General features: G+C 36.6%; 1 protein-coding gene across 4 annotated transcripts in view; it reads right to left on the bottom strand.

The window, feature by feature from the left end:
* Nucleotides 1-1273: 1273 nt before the first annotated feature.
* Nucleotides 1274-25471, bottom strand: part of SLC6A15 (solute carrier family 6 member 15) — a 38804-nt gene continuing 14606 nt past the window's right edge. For all 4 annotated transcript variants that reach the window (XM_055808625.1, XM_055808624.1, XM_055808627.1 and 1 more), the window contains exons 3-12: nucleotides 19869-20026; nucleotides 19256-19382; nucleotides 17241-17422; nucleotides 15977-16087; nucleotides 12181-12422; nucleotides 11887-12079; nucleotides 10486-10678; nucleotides 7079-7238; nucleotides 4314-4476; nucleotides 1274-2664 (exon numbers count right to left, since the gene is read on the bottom strand). In XM_055808625.1, coding sequence (XP_055664600.1) covers nucleotides 2293-2664; nucleotides 4314-4476; nucleotides 7079-7238; nucleotides 10486-10678; nucleotides 11887-12079; nucleotides 12181-12422; nucleotides 15977-16087; nucleotides 17241-17422; nucleotides 19256-19382; nucleotides 19869-20026 — 1901 coding nt within the window. In that variant the 3' untranslated portion in view covers nucleotides 1274-2292. The remainder of the gene's footprint in view (nucleotides 2665-4313; nucleotides 4477-7078; nucleotides 7239-10485; nucleotides 10679-11886; nucleotides 12080-12180; nucleotides 12423-15976; nucleotides 16088-17240; nucleotides 17423-19255; nucleotides 19383-19868; nucleotides 20027-25471) is intronic.

Raw genomic sequence — 25471 nt, 5'->3', positions numbered from 1 at the left:
TGAAGCTGAGGTGAGACATACTAATTGGCGTTATTAGGATGCAACTGATTGAGCAGCAGTGGTTTAAATGAGTGGAAAATCTAAGTAATAGAAGTGTTCAAGGAGAGGCAAAAGGGCAGAAACAAGACGTGTTCCCCAGCAGAACAATCTTCAGCAGTCTGTTTAAATAACATTAGACAGAAGTAGCTATTTCATTTCAACAGTAAGATCTTGCTCGCATTCTTTTTTGCATGTCTTGTATAGACACTTGGCCATCACTTCACATCTAAAACTAGGGTCTATATAACTAAAAGCACGTGTCACTACAGAGAAGTAGCCTGTAACAACAGGTTTCTGAACTCTGGACTGGGCACAGAAAGGATACACTTTAGAAGCCCAATGCGATACAGTGGTGGAATTCTGCTACTGTTCTGCCCCAGCAAGAATATTTTGTACATGCTTGCTGTGCCTCCAATGGCAATCCACTGTACACATACTAATATTGCCAATTGAGCAGTTATGAGTGAGCTACCTGCTTAAATTATGCCAGCTCTCTCCCATACGTTGTAATACATAAATTTTAGAAAGCTACTATTTTAAGTGCACACTTTAACAAATGTAAGATAAGCCTCATAATTAAATACAGCTTCTTCTCAGCTAATGCTACTAGTTCAACTTTCTCATAATGGGAAGTTACTTCAAAAGCTCCCAGGTTAGAAATGGAAGATTATCTTGGGTTCTTGTCTAAAGACAAAAGAGTTATTCCTAAGGAATGTTACCAAATTTAATTTATCAAATTAAACTTTATAAAGCAAAGTTTACCTTTGCTAAGGTATTTTGATTTAAGATTCTATTATTTTTCATTTGTTTGCCATAGTACAGTTCTCAGTATGTCAGTGTGGAAAAGCTCTTTAAGCACAGCTTCCAAGACTTTCATTTACCTCAAATGAATTAATCTGGTTCTTTGTCTGATGCTGGGACAATGTAACTAGGTTCTACCCTTCGTTTATTAGAGGTAGTGAAGTCAGAATTTACACCTAACTTTAAAGCTCTTCAAGGTAAGGAATACATCATGTACTAGCTTCCAGAGCATCATGCCACGTTACTGTGCTACATCAACTAATTTATTCACAAAAAAAGTCCTTGTCCAACAGTTTATTAAGATGACTGATTTAGTATTTTTTGGGTTTAGGTACTTTTAGCATCTCCATTCAACCGGTAAATGTTAGTGTTTCAGATAGTCCAGCTGAGGGAAAAGCAGGCTGTGTTATAATAAGTGTATTCAGAAATCACATACATAACTTATCAATCTCTTTATTCATAGGTTAAAATGTAATGCCATACAGTTCTTAACAATTACTGACTGAAAAAAATCATCTGCATAAAACAGAAGCAAAACTGAAGGAGACTAATGAAAAAAGCCATCTTGCTTCAACTTTTGAAATGATTACATACAGAATAATATACATATTTACATTACAAGTATATTATATAAATATAATATATATGTAATCTGGTAACCACAATAAATATCAACAAGGTCTTTTTTAGGCACACAGCATAGAAAAAAATGCAGAATCTGCACAATCCTTAAGATTCTTGGAGTGACTCACTCTAACATTGTTTTCACACTGAAAAAGCAAATATTTTACATAAAATATACAGCCACAGTTTATGCAGTCCCCAGTGAACAGGGAATCTTTCCTCACCTTCCTGTAAGTCTACACCTTGATTTTCTAATACTATTGCTCTATACAGCTATTACATAAGAAAATAGTTTGCAGGTTTGTTTTTCACTCGGCTAATAGCCTAAGTAATTATCGGTGCTAACAAAATAGGTACAGCATATCTACATAAGGTATATACAAGTGTTTACACAAACACGGGTTTGGTGAACTACCTCTGAGCTCACTTTTAATACTAGGGAGTTAACCTGAAAGCAGAAAAAAAAAAAAAAAAAGAAGAAGATTTTCAGTGATATTACATCAGAAATATTTTATCGCTTGAACGAGATCTGGGCTTCAGAGATAGAAAGCATTAAATTTAGAAATCAATTAAAAAAATTCAGATTCTTGGCTATACTGGCAGATGTAGGCTGCCACTGATTTTCAGTGTGTTCCCTTCAGTGCAAATGAAAATCCAGAGAATTAATCCAAAGGGAGTTTTCTCAACCTGTACGTACAATCACAACATTTTAAAGACTGCTGCTATGGAGCACCTGAGATCACACCCTCATAAGTGAAGCTGACCACTTCTCGTAGGAGAGCCATGATCAGTGAGAGAGGAGAAACAAACAGCATTTTTTTTCTGCAGTTACAAATCAGATTCTGGCATATCAGGCATATCTGCCATGAGATACCCAATACCATAACGTCCATTTGGAGCAGTGTCCAGAGTTGGTGATCCAGACTGTTTTCGATATATGTTTTTGCCAAAATTTGGAGACGGCACTTCACTTGGACTCTTCCCATGAATCAGACTTGTATTATCTCCCTCCATATTAACAGGTTCCTTTATTATCCGGCCTCTTTTGTACGATACAGATGCCAAACTACCAGAGCTGTCATCGATAAGATTACAACGGCGCACCATGAAGACTATTGGGACTGGCAGTACAGCCAACACCATCAGAGATATACAGACAATCATTCCCCACGTTGGATAGCTGTGGAACTCTTCCATAGCCTGAGCAACCCAAGAGAAAAAAGAAACAATACATGTTTACTTAGAAAAGAGCGAAGCTGCAGTCCACGCCAAGGCCAGCAGTTTTCAAACACATACTCATCTTTTGGCACCTTGCACCTACAATGCAGGCACCGCTACAGATCTCAAATTTGAAGTGTCATGAAGATGTAGGACTGCTATCTTACCACCACTGAGTAGGACCAAAACACTGTCCCACTGTTTCCAAGATGCTCAGAGCACTCTAGCGGAACACAAATCAAGATTTTCACATTAGGCTTTCTGCTACATTTGTCTATAGTTGTTTCCTGATCCTTTAAAGCAGGGGTCCTCAAACTCCTTAAACAGGGGGCCAGCGCGCGGATGCAGTGGCAGGCAGTCATCTGCGGCTGCTTGGTTTCCCCCTAACCCCCGGCAGGGGGTGGGGGGGTTCTGTAAATACCGGGGGCCGGATTGAGGACCCTGGGGGGCCGTATCCGGCCTGCGGGCCGTAGTTTGAGGACCCCTGCTTTAAAGGATGTTCAGAACAGGCAAATATGCAGTGGTATCTGTAACTGTGCCTGGAAGTAAGTCCTTGTTCTGTTGGCTAACAGCTGGTCTAGACAGGGATTGTCTCAGATCACCCTGTGGAATTGTTCCACTTTGTATAAACTTCATGTAAGCTACACATTTACTAACACATTTACTGGGGCAGCGATTGCACCCCGCACCCCACACTTCTACTGCATCCATGAATCACTGGCCAACAGACTCAGTTTGCCCGATTTTATACATGGAAAGGAATGGTATGTTTGGCATTCCAAGGTATTTCTCTTTCTAATTTTTGAGGGCAAGAATCAAACATAATGAGCATTTTTCTGAGAATCTGGAGAAAGTAGTAGTGGTTGTCTGGTCAGAGGCAGGAATCTACCTATAGTAAAGACAGCCTCTTGTATTTACGCTTCACCTGTCTTTGCTGCAATTTCTCCCCACTGCTTAATTCAGACAACTGTCCATTCAGAAGGATCGCCGAGATCCATTTCTCTGACATTTTACTCTCCCTATATTTTGTATGACAAGCCTGTAGAAACAGCTGAGGGCTGATGAGCCTACAAGCTAGCAGAACTCTTATAAGCTACCTTGACTGAATCTCTTTATGGAGCTAACACGCAGCACTCACTCTGCTGTTCACGCAGACAAGTTTTTTTACAAATCAAAACATTATTACCAGAGACAGGTTTTAATGCAGCTGTTACCTACAATGTGATAGGTGTTCCTAAAGGGAAAATTTATGACATGGCTAAATATCAATATTTAATTCCACATAACATTGATGTGATATCTGAAATTATTTATTCAGTGTTATCACCCAACCATGTTCTGCAGTAAATTAAATGAAAGGTAACATCTCCCAACCTTAAGAACTTCTTCAACATACATCAACAAAGTTACAAAAAGCCTGAAGGTTTGTGTTAAGCAGTTACATTTTAAAGCTGAAATACTCTAAAATTAAAAAATGGTTGGGTTTACATTAGTGTTACTTGAGATAAAACCACCGTGTCATTCTTTATGCTGATTTTGAATTTCTAATTGCAATTTTTTTCTTTTCACGTATTTCTGAAATACTTCAGATATGATCATTATGATAGTGATGGCATCTGTTATATACATACCGTATCTTCAATCCAAGCATTGTAGCCAGGAGGACTTAATCCCATTTGGACAATGCTAGCTACAAGCAAACATAACAATACTAAAGGTGAAACATACTTCCACATGTAGTAATAATACTGGCTTGGAGAAAAACCAAGCATATCCTTCAGATCCTCCATAAATCTGTGAAGGGAGTAAAAAATTATTGTTAGTGCATACATTGATATTTCAAGTACTGTAATTGATACATAGCACCTAATTTGAGGGAGCAGACACTGAAAAAATGCATGTATAGAAATGGAGTTTAGATTCTTTGATGGGATGATAAACAGATTGTATTACTAGTTAGAACAGATGAACAGAAGGAATCGCTACACAGCATGGTGACTTTGTAAACTGCTTGCTGGACTGTGCTGGAAAGATATTTAATCTCGCCTTTCTTTTGTAAGATTCTTTTTTGTATTGTCTTATATTGTCTATTGGGTTGTTTACTAAGGCATGTGTCATTGCTTTTGAGGACACATACAACCAGCACATCTTACAGATTCTGCAAAATTAACTTGAACCCACATGTGTGCTGCAGTTTAAAAAAACAACTTAATGCATACGCTGTGGTGTGCATCATGTAAGTTACTGAAATAAAACTTAGTGAAGTTTTAAATGTGCCTCCTTGTGCCTCAAAATTCAAGTTACAATATGAACAAAACTCCTATTATTGTGCTCTTGACAGATGAGTATATGGTTCCAGAGCCAGTAGAAAAAGAGAGAATATTTTTAGAATTAATTCTTTTGGAGCATGCACAAGCACTGATTCTGTTTTAACTCTCTTCTGTTCCAACTCCCGTTTGAATATGCAACTCAAAAAAGCTCTTCATAGCAATAAATATGTTTTCAAAGCAGTTACACATGTGAAGCTACTGTCATATAAACACTCAAATATTTTTTTGAACTGCATAGTTTGGGGTGTTCTATCTCTTGTTTATACTGCAGTGAAAAGACATTGTTAAAAAGAGCTGAATTTACAAATGGATTGTGCCCTCTACAGATAGCTTTTTCTTCCTGGGTTCTCCATTTATTTATCCAATTAAAATGAAGATAACAGATTTATGTTCAAAGTCTTTCATCATCTCCATCCCACTTATCCTCTTTTAAAAACTACCAAGCTCTTTAGCACCGCCCGCAGCATAGCAAATTTTACTCCTTGGCTACAGGGCTACAGATATCTTTTTTTCTATCCTTTGGCTGTAATCTCTTTGGATGCAATGTTTTTTTGTTTCTGATCAAAGACAATGTGGCTAGGAAGACATATATATGTATCTTCATCTACGAGGAGGACCCCTTGGTGCTATTGCAGCCAATGACAATCTGAAGTTGTTGATTCTGGTAGTTTCTGTGAATAAGAACGCTAGGCTCCTGAAGAAGGGTATTCTGGACAAATATACATTAGAGGAAATACTAGGAATACTCCAGAGGGAGGTTCAGGTGGCCATTATGAATGAGAAATCTGGCTGCTAACTTTTCACTATACCCTGTCAGAAGCCCTTCTGAAAACATGGATCAACTTCACTCTGATTCAGAAGTGAATTATTACTACATTTTAGCTACATCTAAACACCAACTTCTTCACACACATGCCAAAAGTCAGCAACTTACCTATCTCACTTCACACTGGGAACTCTAGCTGACAGAACATTACCAACCTGATAACCAGATCATCTCCTTTATCTTTTGTTTACATGTGTAAAAACATCTACAGCATGTTTTCATGTCTGTGATCAATTATAGGATTACACATGTGGCCGGCCCAAGTGGGAATTCCCCCTTAATGAACAAGTAGACCAGAACTACTTGCATAGACCAGAAACAATGTCTGGAAACAGTAAAATTAAGTTTTCTTATTACAGTTTTATTTCGTTATGGTGAGGGACTGGCTGATCAATCAGATCGAACAAGTGAAAAGTCAAATGAAAACCCACCCACTCTATGTCACCCTTTGTACATGAAAAGGGATCACAGATGTTTAAATTACTTCAATATGATAGTATAGCATACTCTGTTTTATCTGTGGATAGCTTGAGTTATTTTTTATACAAACTCTTCTATTCCTTAAGTGTGGCACACATTGATGATCTTGCTTAGTGAACATATTCTGGTTATTTCAGTCAGAAGCAAACAAAAAAAAAAATTTAGTGGGACTTGATGGCCTTTTCTCTTCAGCCATCACAGACAGAAGGTCACCTAACATCACTGTCAGCTGTGCTGGCCCTGGTCTTTGCTATAATTTCCTCTATTTCCTCTCTCACAACTAATGCAAATGACAATTCATTGTTAAAACACCCTCAACTAAATCGAATGCATAAACTGAGATTTTCTTACTGTTACTGCCATTAGAGTTTGCTTTGTTCCTTTCTCAGGCTGCCTGGAATACTGCAGAACTGTTCAGAATACTCATTCTCATCTGCTGCTTAGACCATGGTTATTATTTCTTGAAATCTTTCTACTGCTGTCTTATTTCTAACTCTCTTAATTTTGTCTCTTTTACTGCGTTCTCTCTTTGGATCTGTTGCAATCGCTCCTTGGGTTTCACTGCACTCTCCTGCTACAGTATATCTTGCTCCAAACCTGTTCTTATAAACAGACTGGATTCACATCCAGATTGACCCACTTCCTACTTATTTGCATTTATGTGTATTTCACAAATACTTCACACAATATAATTAAAATAGTAGTAATTATTGTAATGAATACTGTTGTTATGGACAGAGAGATCATTTCTTTCACTTACTTGTCTATTCCATAAATTCGGGTGACTGCAATATTCTCCAAAATGACCACAATAAGCAGGGGCAGAGTAGCTGAGTAATCATCAAACATTGTCACAAAATAGTTTCCAGACCGCTGCACAAAGATCAAGCCAATAAAAAATGCTACCAAACAGCAGATGACTGGAATAAAGGACAAAAGTAACAGCTATAGTTACAACCATATCCTACAGACAAATAGGAAATAGAGAGTTCAAACCAGCACAGATATACTTGTAACACATTATTTCATATAATCGAAGTTGGTAACATTTTACTTTTTAGGGGGTCCCAATTTTAAGAGTATTAGGAAACCTAACTATTCTCTGCATAACAGAAAAGTTATGTAATTAAAATTACTGGAATTGCTGTATTACAGCAGTCCTTATTAAGCAGCAGAGATTAATCAAGTGACTATTTCTTATTAAACATTTAACTTAATGTGAATATAAGGCTAAATTAAATACAACTTCTAAACTGAACATCATACAACATATTACTTGGTCATTAGATCACTTTTTGGACTTTAAGCGTTAAAAGAACCCAAGTTTCAGACTATGATTGTAAAAAATACAAAGGCTGAACAGACTTCCCCTAAAAGAACATTCATGGCATAAAGTTCCACTAGAAGCTATCTAAATGTATTTGTCCACTAAGCAACAACATTTCTTCCCCTTCTTTTGTTTAGGGACAACTTGAAACGGGTTTCTTGAATACCTGATCCCACATAATGAATCTCAATGTAATTTTTTCCCTACTAAATTCATCAAGAATAGGACTGAAAGCCTAAGTAGACAAAAAATAAGTCAAAATTTCAATAAATTGTGAAATTTGCTGGAGGTTGGACACCAGTAAGACTGATTCTCCCAGCTAAAGTGCCCTTTCCCCCCACCCTGCCCCACTGGGAACTTAGGCCAAAATATAAAATATCCATACAGAATATACCCATTGCATAAATCCCAGAAAATCAATTAGTATTGATTATAGTAGTGGAAAGTAAACAATGACACTTTTTTAAATACTGTGGTAGAAAACCAATCACTTTCTTCAACCTTGTAGGAACTATGACTTTCAGAGAATAGAAACTCATATAATTAGAGATCTAATCACTACAAAATAATGCAAACTCCTAACACAAGACAGAAAGACATAGATAAAACCTCCTTGAACCAAGTCTCATTTTTCACACTGAATTTTATTACTGACCCTGAGAAAAGAATCAGACCACCAGAATCATGTGTAAGCAAATTTAGAAATCCTTGCTATTCTTATATTTTCCCATTGTGTCTCACATTACACCCCAAAAATATGCATCTTTAGTTGTAAATTAAGGCTCTGGTAGGTATACACATCATAACTCAGAACACACACATGTTGGAAAAGACAGATTGGAAACACTTGAATACAAAATTTAAGCATATGAGTTTGTTTCCCTGAACTTGAGATGGACTGAACTGGAACAATAGTGCAAAAAGTTGCAAATGCGTTCACATTTCTGTAAAAAAAATGAAGATTTGTGGGGTTTAAGCACAAATTCTAGTGCAGACATAACTGTTGTTAAGTCCCACTGATACTGCATGAAGTATAACCCAGGGATTTCAGTTTTATAATTTATAAAAACACCACATCAAGTTGTAACCCTTTAAATGCAACTGAGCTTAGCAAAAAGCATGCACGTATACCACTCAAAAAAATTACAAGAGAAAGGTAGTTCTTGAATATTCCTTTATCTTAAGCAGTGTTTTTTGTCAAACACAGTGTGCTGGTTTCAGCTGGGATGGAGTTAATTATCTTCTTAGGAGCTAGCACGGTGCTGTGTTGTGAGACTTTTCAGCTCCTCAGGCCCTGCCAGTGAGAGGGCTGGAGTGGCACAAGAAACTGGGAGGGGACACAGCCAGGTCAGTTGACCCAAACTAGCCAGAGATATTCCACACCATGGGACACCATGGTTGGTATATACACCTGGGGGTTGGCCAGGGCAGGCAGGTCATTTCTCGGGGACCGGCTGGGCATCGGTCAATGGGTGGTGAGCAGCTGCATTGTGCACCACGTGTTTCCTCCTCTCCCTCTGGCTTTTATTCTTTCCCTCCCCATTTTCATTGCAACTGTTATTGTCATCATTGTTATTATTGCTATTTCAATTATTAAATTGTTCTTATCTCAACCCTCAAGGGTTACATTCCTTTCCAACTCTCCTCCCCATCCCTCTGGGTGAGGGGGGAGTGAGCAAGCGGCTGTGTGGTACTTCATTACCAGCCAGGGTTAAACCACAACATGCAGTAACAAGGAATTACCGTTAAATGCTCTTATTTCACAGTATCTACTATATAACATAGTATTTACATATATACTTAGAAAGAACAACTAATTTTTATGCATCACACTAAGGATTTAAAAGCTAATAGAAAAAACCAACAACACACCACCAAACAAGTTCTCAATAGGTTAGGACTTCTGAAAAATCAGTTGATTTATCTTTATGAAGAATTTTATCCTTGCATTTGCAAAGCAAAAATGTTTTCTGTTAAATACTAGTAAGAAAAGCAGTCAGGAATGCAGCAGAGAAGTGCTGTGTCAAGGGTTAACTCTTACAAAACATACTATTATTTCCTTCATAGAGTTAGGTAAGGATAAAGCAGATTATTATATTTTCTATCCCTCTTGTCACAGGTATTGATACAAAATCTGAATTTGTGCATACACTTCAAGTCCCTTGCTGCTGTCCTGAAGATTTTCAGAAACTCAACTTCCACATTTTATGCTGACATTCTATCTCAAAAAGATAAATTGCTACAATATCAGAGTTACACGAACAGGCTACACCTCATAACTTTGGACATTTAAATAATAACAAAAAAACCAACCCAACCACTAGACTTATAATAACAAAAAAAACAACCCAACAACTAGACTCATAAGATCCTTTCCACATTCAACAGGGGAAAAATATGTTCTGCTAGAGAATAACTGTACTGATTTTTAACATAATAAACACTTTCTCATAAATTAAGATTTCACTTGGCCTACTCGGGAATAATTTGTAGTAATTTGCAATGTATTTTCATTCTTTCCTTTTCCTTTGTTTCCCTGATGTTTGATACAGAAATGGCAAGTATTCTGGAAGAGCTCAGGACACACAGAAACTTGTGACAGAAATCCTCCATTAAAATACAAGTTCTAGGGCATTCCTGCTCTTTTAACATTCAGGAAAAGGTTTTATTTGCAGGTATTAATTTGGCTGCGCATGGAAGTACAGAATAGAGTGATCTACTGCTTTGTAAAATGTCAGCACTGAGAACTTCCTTGTCAAAGAACAAGACTTCATGCTTTTGGGGAAGAAAAAAAAATTAGCTTACTGTTCTAGTGAGAAAAGAAAGTTTGTGCAACTCACCAGTAAGAATTTCTTTCCTGACTTTGAAGGTATCAACAATTGGTGTAATGATGCCTTCAATGGTTCCAAACATACTTCCAAGGCCCAAATTTACTAACATGAGGAAGAACATGACTGACCAGAAGGGAGAAGCAGGGAAGTGGGTCATTGCTTCTGTAAAGGCAATAAAAGCTAAACCAGTTCCTTGAACTGCCTGTCAGGGACAAAAAAAATCCACACTATTATTCATGGACAGTATTTTTTATTTTATTTTTTTTAGTAGTGTGACAGTCTGACTTTGTGTTCATTTAGTGACATTGATTAAATCTTGAAGGCAGAATGGGGAGCTGCTACCTTCCAAACCTGCAAACTTAATAATATTTGCTGAAACACTGGATTTGGCCAAGAACCTCTTAAGCTGATTGATATTAACAAGACACTTCTTGAATAGAATCATAGAATACCAGGTTGGAAGGGACATCAAGGACCATCTGACCCAACCTTTCCCAGCAATAGCACAGTCTAGATAAGATGGCTCAGTATCTTGTCCAGCCAGCTCTTAAAAGTGTGCAAAGCTGGGGAATCCACCACTTCCCTGGGGAGATTATTCCAAAGGCTGATTGTTCTCATTGTAAAAAATTTTCTTCTTGTGTCGAATCAAAACTTCTTTCTCTCTTTCTCTGATAATTTTGCATGAGAGCTATTATACAGGACTGCTACAAAATACACTCTCTTTTCTCCAGTAAGGATATAAAGGACTTCATTTTCATACCTATTTGTTTCAAATTTAAATGGCAGGAATACAATAGGAATTTTTAATGTATAAGTCACTGATTTTAGCTTCAGATGCTGCTGCAACTATACAGATATCAGCATTTAAAACTGGAAGTCCCTCTGAAAAAGCTAGAAAAATATCTTTTCTTTTACAGATATGGCTTACTGTAAAAATTGCAAAACAGGATTATATTCATTAAACAATTATCTAATAAGGAAAAAATAATTTTTTTACTTTCTAGTAAAGTAGTATTTATATTTAATAATTGTATCTTAACACTGGAAGACATCATCATTTGAGACATTGAATAGGTACACCTCTGTTTAGTCTTTGGAAAAAATCCTCATGCTCAACTTTTCTAAAAAGACCAGAACTTTAAAAACTTATCACCTCCTAAGGACAGCGATATAATGATCAAATTACAGATCAGTGAAAACTATATTAAGCCATCAGACCCAAAAGTCCTCAGGTCTCACGTAAACTTGAATGCAACCCTGCTCAGAACCACGTTTTCACAAGGATCTACAGATGGGCTGCTCATAGGTACACTGTAGTGATGCTCTGCCTAAGTACACTTCACAGTTTAATTCAGGTTGAAAATTATGCATCTGTTCATAATCTCTGTATTTAGGACTTATTACACTCACCTTGTTAAGTTCATCTTCAATTTGACAAGATTTCAGACCAAGAGAATCAAACTCTTCTTCTTTAACTTTCTGAATAATGTCATAAACTAAATTGTAATCTTCTGCTGTAATGCTTGAGAAATTGATATGATGTGGGATCATATCCTGGCTCAGATTGCCTATTTTCAAAAGTTTCAAAATCTTCTCTGAATTTCTGTAAAACACAATAAAACAGAGAAATCAAACTCAATGATCTGTTAATTCATAAATGAAATATACAATAAAAATAATAAAAAAAGAAATGGATATTCATACTGGATAACACATTTTTCATTTATGATATTGGCTTTGAAGCCCAGAACTGCAAACACCACCAAAGTTGCCAGCACAGAAGTGAAAAAATTGATGAAGGACACCAGTACAGCATCAAAATGGCAGTTGTTGTCTCTCTTGTTGTAGCTTGAAAAGGCAATGACTCCACCAAATCCAAGCCCTAAGGCAAAGAACACCTGAGTAGCAGCTTCTCTCCAGACCTTGGGCTCCAGCATTATTTCAAGCTGTTTGAAATTAGACATAATATATGTCAGCTATAAAATGCATTTCTATTATATGTAAAGACAACAGAAAAAAAATAACAGGAAGACAACCTACATTATAAAACGCTACTACTCCATTACAAATTCATTTTATCTTCATGAAAATACAAGCTGAATGTGACACCTAAAGTTGAGCAAACTTATGGGCAAGGATTTCTTCTTATTTTAGATTATATAATCCTTAAAGAAAAACATGCTATACAGTCTGCTCCCAACAATGAGACACTATTGGAGCTATATGATAATTGAAATAACAGCTAGTTATACTGGGAAATAAAAAGTAACATCCATCTTTCCCTTCCGCACCCCCCCCCCCCCCCCCCAATATTCACTGTATTTTTTTTTTCAGTGCAGAATTAAGATGTATTTTAGGACAATCAACCCTCTTACAAATGCAATAAGTATTTTAAAGTTGGTTTGTTGTTACTTTTAAAATAGCCAACATAAATACATATGCTTATACAGAATTCCTTTACGTGCAAACATGTAAAGCAAAGTGCAACATATGAAATAAACGCTGGCCACCACAGTCTGTACAGTCCATGAGTCAAATCTCCCTTAAGCCAGATGCCTTGAAATTTACCCTAATTAAATGGGCCATGTATTTGAGGGACAACTAAGCCTTTTATCAAAAAAATCAAACTCTATTGCTCGTTCAGACGACCATACTTCAAAAAATATCTTTTTGTAACAAAGTTATGAGTCATAATTTGTCCATCTCTGATCTAGACAATCAATCATAAAAAACAAGTACATGTGAAATTTAAACATCAGGTTTTCCCAGGCTGATTCAGGGCCTCCATTCATTTAACAGTGAAAGACCTTACATTTGTAAGTAAAACATGTAAAACATGCAGTTTTAAAACTTATTTTTTCTAAACCCTAGGCTTATCGAAAACAGTAAAACTAAAAAGCATCAGCACAGATACCAGCATCATTAGACTGATTGTCTTAGTTTGAGGAAAAAAAATCTGCTATAGTTACAATAAAGTTATGAAAAATTTTCCAGTTTCCCATAAAGGTGTAATATTTATTATAGACAGGTACCAGATACATTCTTTGTTCCTTTATATATAGCTAAAAGCCAACATTTTTTTTAAAAAGTGTTTATGAGAAAACACTTGTTCCTGACTTGTACCTATAATAAAAATTCTAATGCACGAATAAGCTACTGCACTAGCTCGAGATGTTCGCATCACAGCCATGCCACATCTTTTCCACTAGAGGGAGCTCGAGAATTAGTCTTAATTTTAGCAAAGCTGTAAGTGGTGCAAGCAGCAGAACACTTCTCACTTTCTGCAATACGTTATTTGTTATCGTCAGAGTTGGTACGTTCTCAGATACACACTGCCTAGCATTTCAAAATAAACTTATAAATTTTGGGGACTCTGTGTTTAATCTTCACACAGTCCTACAGTTTCATTGCAATAGTTGACTTCAGTGGGCTTTTCATATACCTTCAGGCTTTTCATTAAGGTTATTGATTAGAATTTCTGCTTTGTTCATCAGCCACACCAAACACAGAAATATGCCCCTTCTTCATTAGCCACGTGCTCCTGTAGCAGCACCCATGTGTGCCATTCCTCTGCTGTGCTGACACAACTCTTCGCTGGGAATGTGTGATCATCGGTGGTCAGATGTGGTCATTTTCTCAACTAATCAAGGCTGAGAAGATGTCTCCCCCTCCCCTCTCATGTCTATCTACCTGGATCATTTTCAGCCTAGATAGTTTAGCAATCCCTTTTACAGTCTGCCTGCCCAAATAAACTGTTTCCGTTCACTCCACTGTGTTAACAACAGGTGGGGGAGTCTGAATTCCTTCAGGTAGTTTCACACAAACCTACAGGCCAAACTAGTGCTCAAGTACATTAACAACCAGAGATTATAACGAAAATATTTTTGCAGGTTTATATTCACATATACTGTCTCTGACATACAGGCTTCCTAACTTCAAATTTAAAGCACAACTTAAACTTCAAAACGCAGAACTGGAAACCAGCAGAAGAAATTAAAAACCATTTTTCTTTCAAGATAGTTTATCTGAACACTTGAAACAACTGTATAATTAAGTTAATGTAACTACAAAGTAAGCATCAGCTGCAACTTATTTTAGGTCTAACTCAAGAAAAATGAAATAGTGAAGAGCGAAAAGGCATTTGTATTCAAGGGGAGTTTTGGCATTTACTTCCCCTCGGTATCTCATGGTACTTTCCTAGTTAAAGAAAGCATTAACACTGTGGTTGAGAAACCAAATTATAACTTCAAGGGGATCCCATCTCTGCCATAGAGTTTCTCTTCATCAGTAAGCATTACATTGCTCTGTTCCTCAGATTTCCCAAATCTGCTGCATGCAAGTTCCTGCAGAACCACAGCTCTCTAAAGGGGTGGAAATGAGTGAAGTGGAGCATAACTGCGTATCACAATGCAAGAAGTAACAATGTGATAGCTAACAAAGGTCATTTTTATAGGACGACAGTTCTCCACAGAATCAAAACACCTGGAATCAAAACAATTGACAACACCCTGTCATCTGGCATTAGCCACTATGTGCACTGATTTTGATCACCTTATTTGGCTTTCATTTTTGAAACATCAGTCCTGTTCTGCTCAACTGTATTTTGAAATGGACTTGTTGGGAAGTCCATTTCATAATATAATATAAAGCCCAGCATTACACATTCCCAAGTATGGCTCGGGCTACTCAAACATGCTGCTCCTGTACAGTTACAAGCATTTCAGATGGGTGGAGGCAGAATTTAGACCTCCAGGCTAAACAATCATAGAATAGAACAATGGTTCATAATATCCCTCCTCACCTCCGTAGTTATAAAATCTAAAGTTCTGTTAAGACACTCCCTGTAACGAAGTTGACAGTAATAAAAACTGTATTTTTTTTATTAAAAAATACATTTTTATTAAAAAAAAATCTAGGCACAACAACCATAAGAAACAGGGTAAGGAAAGCTGAGTGGGGAGTACTTACAGTACTTCAGTATTAAAGACAGGTCTCCTGTACTTCAGGCTGCTATGCGAACATCACCGATTTATTTCTAAGGAGGAACAAATCTGTCCTCTTCCAAAAAGGATGAGTTAATTATGTAAAGCCATGACAACGTTCCAGGTAAGGCATTTCACTGTGACATGCCAGAACGAGGCATTTCAATCCTAAAGTATGGCAAGATTTAAGATTCACTTCTCTTTTCAGTATTTGGAGCTCTCTAAACATCCCAAATCTTGTAAACAGCACCTTCAGTTACTTAGCTTTATAAAGGCATCTAACCCTGGGAACCTTTCACCTAAGGGAGGTAACTACACAGACCCCTGGAACACTTAAGAGATTTTAGATCCTGGGGCTTGATATCATGCCACCAAGGTCAATAATAATTTTGCAACTTAACCAAACAGAAATATGGCCAAATGTTCTACGAAAACAATAAGCTTAAATGACAGCATTCATAAATGGTCAAATTGCCACTGAAACTTCAACACACTGCAAACAGAAATTAAGCACATACCTTAGGTGTGAACATGTGACGAATGCCATCCACTGACCCATTAAGGAGCAGTCCTCTGATCAGAAAGCATAGAAGTACCACATAAGGAAAAAGGGAACTAAAATACATGATCTGAAAAACATTAATAAGAAATTTCACATAATATTCATGGACTTATAGTTTCAATAGTTTCATTCACTACTCAGTACCTTTTGGATATACGACTGAATTGAAAATCACATGCTTTAAGGAATATGCTGAACACTTCCCATTCCCCATGTCTCTGCAGAAGAAAGCACAATCACATGACTGTAAAATAAATCGAGTACTGTATTAAAACAATACAGTTGTCCTTGTTTTGACTAACTGATAACAAACTGCTGGGCTTCCAGGGAAATTCAAATGAGTTCAATGAGATGACAACGAGGACAGCAGTAGACTGTTTCAGAAATGCTTCACTTTACAAATGCCCTTTAATTCAAGTACATAGTATAGTAAAGATACGCAGCATGAATATAAACTCATCTTACATTCTCCATCACTGAAAAACAAATCTATTCTGTACTTCAAAGCTTAGTAAAATTATTCTCACTAAACTTGCTAGTTGTTTCTTTAACTTAAATACCCTGAGGAAGTCACAGAAATTTCCACCCCAGTGCCAAACTTGTTAATAGCAAAGAATTTTGCTATTAGAACAGATTATTTTTCATCTGAAAATCCCACTGAGATCAACAGAGCTGGCAAATCATTCACTAACCAATCCAGCTGGCTGCATGGAAAGGAACAAGACAAGGTGACTGTACTCAGATGTAAAGAGTTGGTTAGTCATTAGTCAAAAGAAACAATTCCAAATCCTGAAAAGCAGCTGTGTTAATGACAGAAGCATGCATATCAATGAAAGTGGAAATTTGAGGACCTGGGTGCACCACTATCATACTGTGAGTATGCATGGAAACCTAATTCCTTAGACATTCAGAAACACACAGACGTATGCAGTACAGTAAAGATGAGGTGCAGTTACTTCAACAGTTATGTTGATGAGAACAGAAATGATTCTTCAGCTCTCAATTCCTGCTAAATTACTACAGTTCACACTAAAATTACTACAATTTTAAAGCTTAACTACTAACATTCCTCTACTTGAGATTATACAAACACTAGGGCAAGTCACAGCTGCTAACCTGCTCCTACAGATTTCATGAGAGTAAACAGAGGGTGTGATGCACAAAAATGTCATAAAATGTTTCAAAGTAAACACCGTCATTTAGGTAAACAGTATACTCACTTTGCCTGAAGACTGAATGCCTTTGATCATGGCTAGGCATACCATGACCCAGGCAGCCAGCAAGCAGATAGTCATCTTCCAATTTAAACCCCCACTCTCTGACAAAGAGCTGGAAATATTCAGCGCTTCTCTGTACCAGTAATAAGTGGTTGCAGAACTTTTTTCACACTCTGGCTCCACAACTGTCAAGAGATGTTAGCAAGTAAAGAATGGGTTCAGGACTTAAGTATTTTCCCAACATTTTGTAACAATGTTCTACCAATTCTCAGTGTTTCAATTGTGCCATCATAATTTCCTGAGAAATAAAACTGGCAGAGTCTTAAGACATTGTCTAACAGAAAAAGTAACGTATCAGTGAAAGATTCTGGGTATGTCTTTTTAAAAAAACCTTTTGCAACAACGTATCCCTCTGCATACCGCCAATCCGAGTACCAAGCAGAATCTATTTTTCACTGAAGTACTACATAGTAGGCAGGCCTAGATGAAGACATGCATTGCATTTATTACACATCAGATTAGATTACCTACATATGGTACTGTGACTTACATACTATAAAAAGTATTTCTCTGAAAATGAACACAATTTTGAAAAAATACGGAAAACAAATTCTCAGTTATGTCTGCTTTGATATTACACTCAAATCAACAGGCACATAACTACTATTATAAATATAAATGATAAAATAACAACATGATGATACCAAAGTGATGAGAAAGCTGTGTAGGAACCATTCTATGTTAAAAAAAAATTGCTGTGTATTCCAGAAGTGATTTTTTGATACCATAATTCTGCTTTACTCGTAATACCAAAGATTTTAAGAAATTGTGTCTCTAGACATATAGCACATAGAAAAAAAAATCTTCAAAGAAAATATTTACTTAACATTTGAATAAATTACTTATATCTGACAATCAATCACATCTCTAGACTAGGTCCTGAGTCAGAGTTATTAAGGAAAAATATACTGATTTTAAGAAACTTAACACAGGTGTCGGATCTTCACTGAAATAAACTGTCAAAAACGATAGGATGTTATCAGTTACAACACTTTTCCTTGTTTCAGCTTAGTTCAGATGACCTCTGCTGAAGTTAAGCTGACATATCTTCATATTTAGACAGGATAAGAGTATGTAAACAACCACTGTGGCTCAATTAATGGACAATAGCTTGTGGAATACAGTCGATTTGACTGTGCGCCAACATTCACAAATACTGGTTATTTCAAACAACTGAAGCAAGCAACTCCGGCATAGACAATATAAAAACTTCGTAAAACTTTTCAAACATCCTTGGTTATGTTGTTTATTAAAGGGGTAAAAAACCACCACAAAAGGTACTTAAAGAAAATTTAGGATCTGAAATAAAAAGAAATTAAAAGAAATATTTCATATTTCAATAGCAAGGATAACGCAAAGTGTATAACTATTATGAGAGAACCAAAGCCAAGGGATAAGGAACTTTTAATGCTGTTGTATAATATGTCCAGGTAAAGACCACCTCATTATAGCAACAAACCACTGACCAATTATCTTATTTCTATCGGTTTACAAAGCAAACAATGCTTTTATCGCATGCATTTTATTGATGTTTAGTTTTGCATTTTCTGCTTTGTTAGTAATGCAACACATTTCACATTCACCAAGAAGTATCCTACTAATTGAAGTGTAGAAATATCCTTCCACCTTTGTTTTTCACCAAGAAAGCATGAAGAGCAGTACCAAACATCAGAGAAAAAAGTTAACAGATTTTTTTTTTTCCTGCAACACACTCTTTAAAATGCTGTTCACAGTGATGTTCGTTTCCAAGTACATTTATTTTAGATTAGGTTTCTTTGTTGCATTTATTCCAAATATTATAAATTATAATGTGATGGAAAGATAGAAATATAAAAGATGGAAAAACAGCTTTGCATACAACACTTTTTCTCACAAACATGTCTTTGAATTGTATTTTGTTACCCTTTTTTGAAAATCTTGATTTTATATGATTTTTAAGAACATTAATATAGACTTACAGGTATGAGATGTATTTTTAACTAAAGGACACTGATCCCACGGTAATGGATGCTGAAAAGACTGGGAAAAGTAGAACAGACTCCATCCAATAATGACATTGTAGTACAGGGCCACAAAGAAACATACCTATTAGGAAAAAAAAGGCAGACCAAAAAGTTATATTAACTACATTTGTAAATTAAAAAGGAAAAGAAAGCCTACTGAACTTCTGCATATTTCTGCATATCAGCCACTGAACATAATTTTAACTAAAATAAGCTGAAATTAGAACTGAATGGCTTGCCCCATTAAAGTATCTGACATTTTCTGAATTTTCACTTTTCTCTGCATTTATCATGTAACAACTACACTTTTACATGCATTTTTTCTACTGAAGACTACTCTGTTCCCTAGTTCCTAATTTCAAAAGAATCACAAAATACGAGTTGGCTAGTTTTATAGACACACCAGTATCAACATTTTTTAACGTACTAATTTAAGTTTTAAGATCTTCCAAAGCATTGTAAACTGACTTTAACGCCCACCTACGAATCAGTGGCCTTCCCCTGCAGCAGATTCAGTCTAAATCATATAGACTGAAAGCAAACCCCACAATTAATGTTAAAAACTTACTACGCAGCTTGCAAATCCAATTCCTCCAAGTTTGGGGCTGATGTAATTCCACACACCAATACTCCCCCGGCGAATCCTCTGCCCCACAGCAAGCTCCAAGAAAAAGAGTGGAATCCCTATTATCAGTAGCAAGATTAAGTATGGCACAAGATAGGCACCTATGAAAGGAACAAAACATAAATCAGAGTGAGTGGAAGAAGACTTAAGAATGCAACACAAAAAATGTGAAAACTTGTAATAGCTTCAAGTTTCAATTAGTGTCATTCACTGCAAAGCTTTTTTCATCACATGCAATGAATAATTTTACCTGAATCTTGGCCATACATAAGATGAAAAACCCAGACACACTGAATTTCTAAAGCACTGTGGCATTTTGAGGCAATCCTTACCGAAGCAAGTGATTATGTAAACTATTTGTTTGCTTGTGTGAAATTTTGGGCATTTCATTGCACTTATTGGAAATATAGTGAGGTAATCAGGAGATGAATCAACATTTCTTATAAAACTCTATACCTTGACTTATAACAGAGCAGGAAGGCTGAATTTATAAAGGAAACATAGAAAACACCGGGCATAAAACATTCTGATTTCCATCCAGTCTTAAATAGTTTAAGGAGATTGTCTGTTGATTTCTCCATGTACACCTCAGATACTCAAGAAAGGGGATTTCACAGTTTACAGAATAACAATTCTACCCATCTAAGCAAGAAAACGGTATCAGTCCATTTCTACCAGGCTACAGACACAGACTAGACACATGAGATGGAAATGAAATGGAGTATTATAGATCCAGATCTTGCAGTACTCACAAGCTTTCCTTAAAGACATATTGGAAAATGTAACTGTTGCTTCACTTTTATACATATATATATATATGTATATATATAAAAAACAATTCCTTTTTTCAAGGTCTTATTCCCAGGAAGCGGTCATACAGAATTCTAACTTCAGGATATATCTCCATTTATTTCACTAAAACTAATCGTAAGCAAATACAACCATACACTAAGCACACTGACAGGTTCAGAGTCTTAACTTCCTCAGTATTGCGGAGTACTTAGTACTAGAACTAACAAAACATGCAGACATCAGCAATTAGCAATGTGACATGTGATTTTCAAATGTGTGGGTCTTATGCTGCAGTATAGAGTCCTGTGCTGGCCAACTCACTCAAAGGGCTTAGGACTTTTGATTTGCAACCATTTTAAGGCTAAAGAAAAGCACTTCAGAGGTGCAGCCTGTGGCATGTTGAAACAAGCTACAGAACAAAGATTTAAAGACCTCAGAAGCTTACGCTCAGAGCTATTAATTTGTATAATCAAGTCTATTCAACCCCATGAAGAGGAAGAAGCCAAGCAAAGTTCAGAAACCAATCTGGGATTTATCCTCCACTCCAACTAAGTTCTACTTTAAGTTTCTTCATCCAGCATCAACTTTCTAGGGCTTTTTTAGGAGTCTATCAAAATACACTGTCATTTGCATAAGTAGACAGCTTACCTCATGGAATGCAGTTTATTTTAGTAAAGTTAAACTTTCCTAACCTGTGCAGAAGGCCTCAGATTTTCTGGTACCACCCACTCCTATTCAGGTCCACTTGCTATTTTGCTCTTCATGAAATACACACAACTTGGACACTACCTTCTATTACAAAGATCTTAGAAAGACCCTAAGCATGGAGTTAAGTACAGTCTTGAGTCTAAGAACAGTAGGAAAACGACAGAGGACGTAAAATCTGAAAAAAACTACTGGTGCACCAGACAAAGAATATTGATCTTATTTACCTCACAGTCTATAGGCTATTCTTGGCAACTAAATAGCTCCTTGTGTTTTATTTTCATATGGTAATATCATACGCGATGATACTGTTTGAGTAGCATTTGGTCAAAACCAATGCCAGGCTCTGAACAATATACTGGGTTTGAGTTTACAATACTCCCTTCCCAGAGCCAAACATCATGGTCTGTCTACCCATTTCAGCACACTACAGAGTGTCAACTTAAGTATTATTTCTACTGAGGTAGCAGCTACATTCCCATTCAGTACTTTGGTGTCTCCTGTGGTTCACATTGTACATGCACATAACAGAAAAAATGCAAAGGACTTACTTTCTACCATGAAAAGAGAGACAACAGACAGAAGGGAATAAATGTGAGGAAAACTGAGGAACAGAGTAACCACCACATTTCAAAATGAGGGGTACTACCTGTCTTAAGAATATATAAGACAAAATAATACCATTAAATATCCCTGATTTATCATGAACATTCTCTCAAAATTCCTGTGAGACAGAAGTATACTGTTAATTCACATTACAAATTAGAACCTTTGGCATCACTGTCTTTAGAAATTTGGTCATACAATTAATTGAAAGCCAACAGTACATAGTTTTTTAAATCTTATAACACTACTGTAAATGATACCTGAGGTCTTCGTGAGACAGGTGTTGTGTAACTGAGCAGAGAGAAGCCTAAACAGCTCAAAAAAATTGGGGCCTAAATGACTTACCCTGTATCCCACTGGATGACTGTACTAGAGCAGGAACTGAACCCAGCTCTTCAGTGTCCCAGTCCACAACCTTAATCACAAGGCTGCAAAGTTAAGCACATGTTTAAAGACTGGGCTGACGTGCGTGTTTTATGGTGCAGTATCAATGTAAATTGCAAGATTTATCAGTTAGATTCAACTACATGAATTACATAAATGTGGTGTTAAATCCACATTACATTATACATGACACAACCCTGTAATTCAGCGTGAGTAGTCAGCAGAGTTCACCTCTATACTGCAGGGCTTGTGCAGAGCACCTGAAGTGCTGATCTTCTGATCATTCAAACCTGCTGAGCTTCCTTCTGATCTTGAGCCCCTCCCCAAAAGAAGGGCATAATGGAAAACAGTGCATGTATGAGTTTCAGTGTGATGCAGTTTGGACATAGCTGGATTATACAACTGTGTATCACAGCTGCAAAGAGCTTCTGTGCCCTGTAGTCAACACAAAACCACAGCACCTCCGGAGAAGTATTCTGTTTCAGGCTTCCCTTGAAGCTAGACATACTTCAAAGTACCATTAAGACATCTTCACTTCATCACCAAACAGAATCACTATGGAATCAGCTCAGCCTGTCTCTTACTTGCCAGTGCATGTAAACATGGTCCTTGGAGTTACAATATTGGAGAATGGAACTTTTATTTGAATTAGAACAATAAACTACATGCTGGCCTTGAACAGCATTCTACAATTAGTTATATTGTCCGTTACATCTACAAGCTAAACAGACCTCTGAATATTACAATTCCATGCAGTTCAGGACACCCAGGTCTCCCTTCTAGATTTTCAAAACTGTTCTAGCGTCAAGTCATTTTTTTTGCATATTTCAGCCTTCAACACTGACTTGCATATTAAAAAAAATCACCTCAACTTCATAAGGAAAAAATAAATCTACAAAAATAGCTCATCCTTCTTCATTAGAACGAAAGAAAAAGATACAAAAGATTTCATAAACTGGTGAATGTTAATACTGTGCACAGCACTGTGCTGATTTCTTAATTTTATTTAACAAAGCACCATAATGGGATAACTGGTAAATTGTCTCTCTCGAGATTACAATATGTACTGCATTTGGCAATATTATTGAGGGAAGTAGAATATTAACACTGATTTTGATTTAAGTTCTTATAAATACTTGGGGCGGGGGGGGCGCGCAGGGCACGGAATAACACAAAATTACGTGATTCACAGTGATTAAAGAGTTGGAAAATAACTTCAGAAGCAGTAATGCAAGACAATATAATCATTACCATCTTGATACTACAGAAGAACTTTTCTTCTCCTACCCATTTTCAATGTAACCTGAAAAATGTAACAGCTTTCCAAATGTATCAACTGCTGTTGTGCTATTTTTTAATTGCGTTTCTGCTGTCCGATTCAATTCTTAACCAATGAAGGTGAGCTTTAACACTGTCTTGAAGAGACATCCCAATTTTTGCAGCTTACTGGAAACTTACTAACAGAAAGCTAGCAAGAAGCTGATGTTCAGATGAAGATAAGCTTATTTTCTATGTCAAATGCTAAAATTTCAACAGGTACAACAAGCAGGCAACAAAACAGTATAGGCTTACAGTCTACAAAGCTTCTGTAAGTGAAATTATTTACCATTACAGGATACAAACTGCTTTTATCAGGAAAACCCTGATAGAAGGCTTTATGTTTTATCTGTAGGTTTGTAATCTATCCTACTGACAGGATAGTTTTCCCATCACTAGCGTTTCACAGTTTAAATATGTTCAGGTGTGCCTATTTACAAAACTATGCTTAAAAGATGAAAATCCCCTTAGCCAATAAACTTTAAGGAAGAATTACACTTGCAAAATAAAAATAGGACATTTTCAGCACACTGAAGTACAACTAAATTTTGAGACTGATAATACAGTTTAAAGCGCTGATAATAAGTTACTGACAAAAAGCTAAATAATGAAGCCACTGAGTACATACTCAACGCTGGAATACGAGGGAATACTTGCTTTGTTCCCATTCCACCTGTATTAGACAATGAGACTGTAGCTTCTAATGACTACTCGGTCTTTAACGGTTCACCTATTTCCTCAGCAGTTCTTATCAATAGTTGCTGTGCTTTTTATATGACTACAGAACTTCACTGTTCAATCATCTTGTATTTAAGTAGAAAATCCAGACTACTTAACCATAAAAACTCATGATATGACTCTACCCATGCCAATCTTTTAAAAACAAAATGGCAAGATAATCTACTACAGATTTCCCTACGTTGCTCACAGCTTTTATCTGCTTGTTATTGTTTACTAGCTCTTTGGACTTTTTACGTCACAGAAATATTAAAAAGACCGACCTTAAAAAAAAAAAAAAAAATCAGGAAATTTGAGTTAATTCTCATGAAAATGCAACACAAAAATCTGTGTGCAGTATTTTGTAGACTCCCAGTAACACCTGCAACACTAGAAGCACCTGATGTTTATTTGTCTTCATAATAATGCTCACTCAAATATCACTTGTTTTAGCAGAACAGCCAATTTAGTTTGGTTTTGTTACTTCCAATATGTGAAAGTACCATTTTATTTCTGCTAATCCCACAGAAAAATGATAACCAAACAGAATGAACTTTAAATTTTGTTGAAAGAAGTGAAGATGTGCAAGCTATTCACCAGACGATAGCAATAGGCAGCAGGAAAATATAGGTCTATTGTCACTATTTGTTAGCCTCACAGCAAGACTGGGTAGATCTGAGCGGTTTATTTTTAAGGCTCATCAACAATCATAGGAAGCGGAGGCAGCTCTGAACAATACTACATACTAACAAGTTATGAAACTGTTATACAGGAACTATGCCTATCTGAACAGGCAAACCTATTTGCCTTCATATAGTGAAATGATAAATATAACAAAACTCTAAAGCTAAGTCAGAGCTTACCCAGCACCATTGTAAATCACCTTTGTGAGGCATCAAGGAAGAAACAGCTTTTTTATCTGTTAGGCTGCAAAGAGTGGGAGAGGTGCCTTAAATGCCAGGTGGGGACTGGGCATTGCCTACCAGAGGTAAGGAGGACCTGTGGTGAGGACGGAGGTGAAGGAG

This window comes from Falco peregrinus, chromosome 6 (assembly GCF_023634155.1).
Source record: "Falco peregrinus isolate bFalPer1 chromosome 6, bFalPer1.pri, whole genome shotgun sequence".
NCBI classification, from domain to species: Eukaryota; Metazoa; Chordata; class Aves; order Falconiformes; family Falconidae; genus Falco; species Falco peregrinus.
The sequence above is the reverse complement of the archived record's forward strand: the minus strand, read 5'-3'. Positions and strand labels throughout refer to the sequence as shown.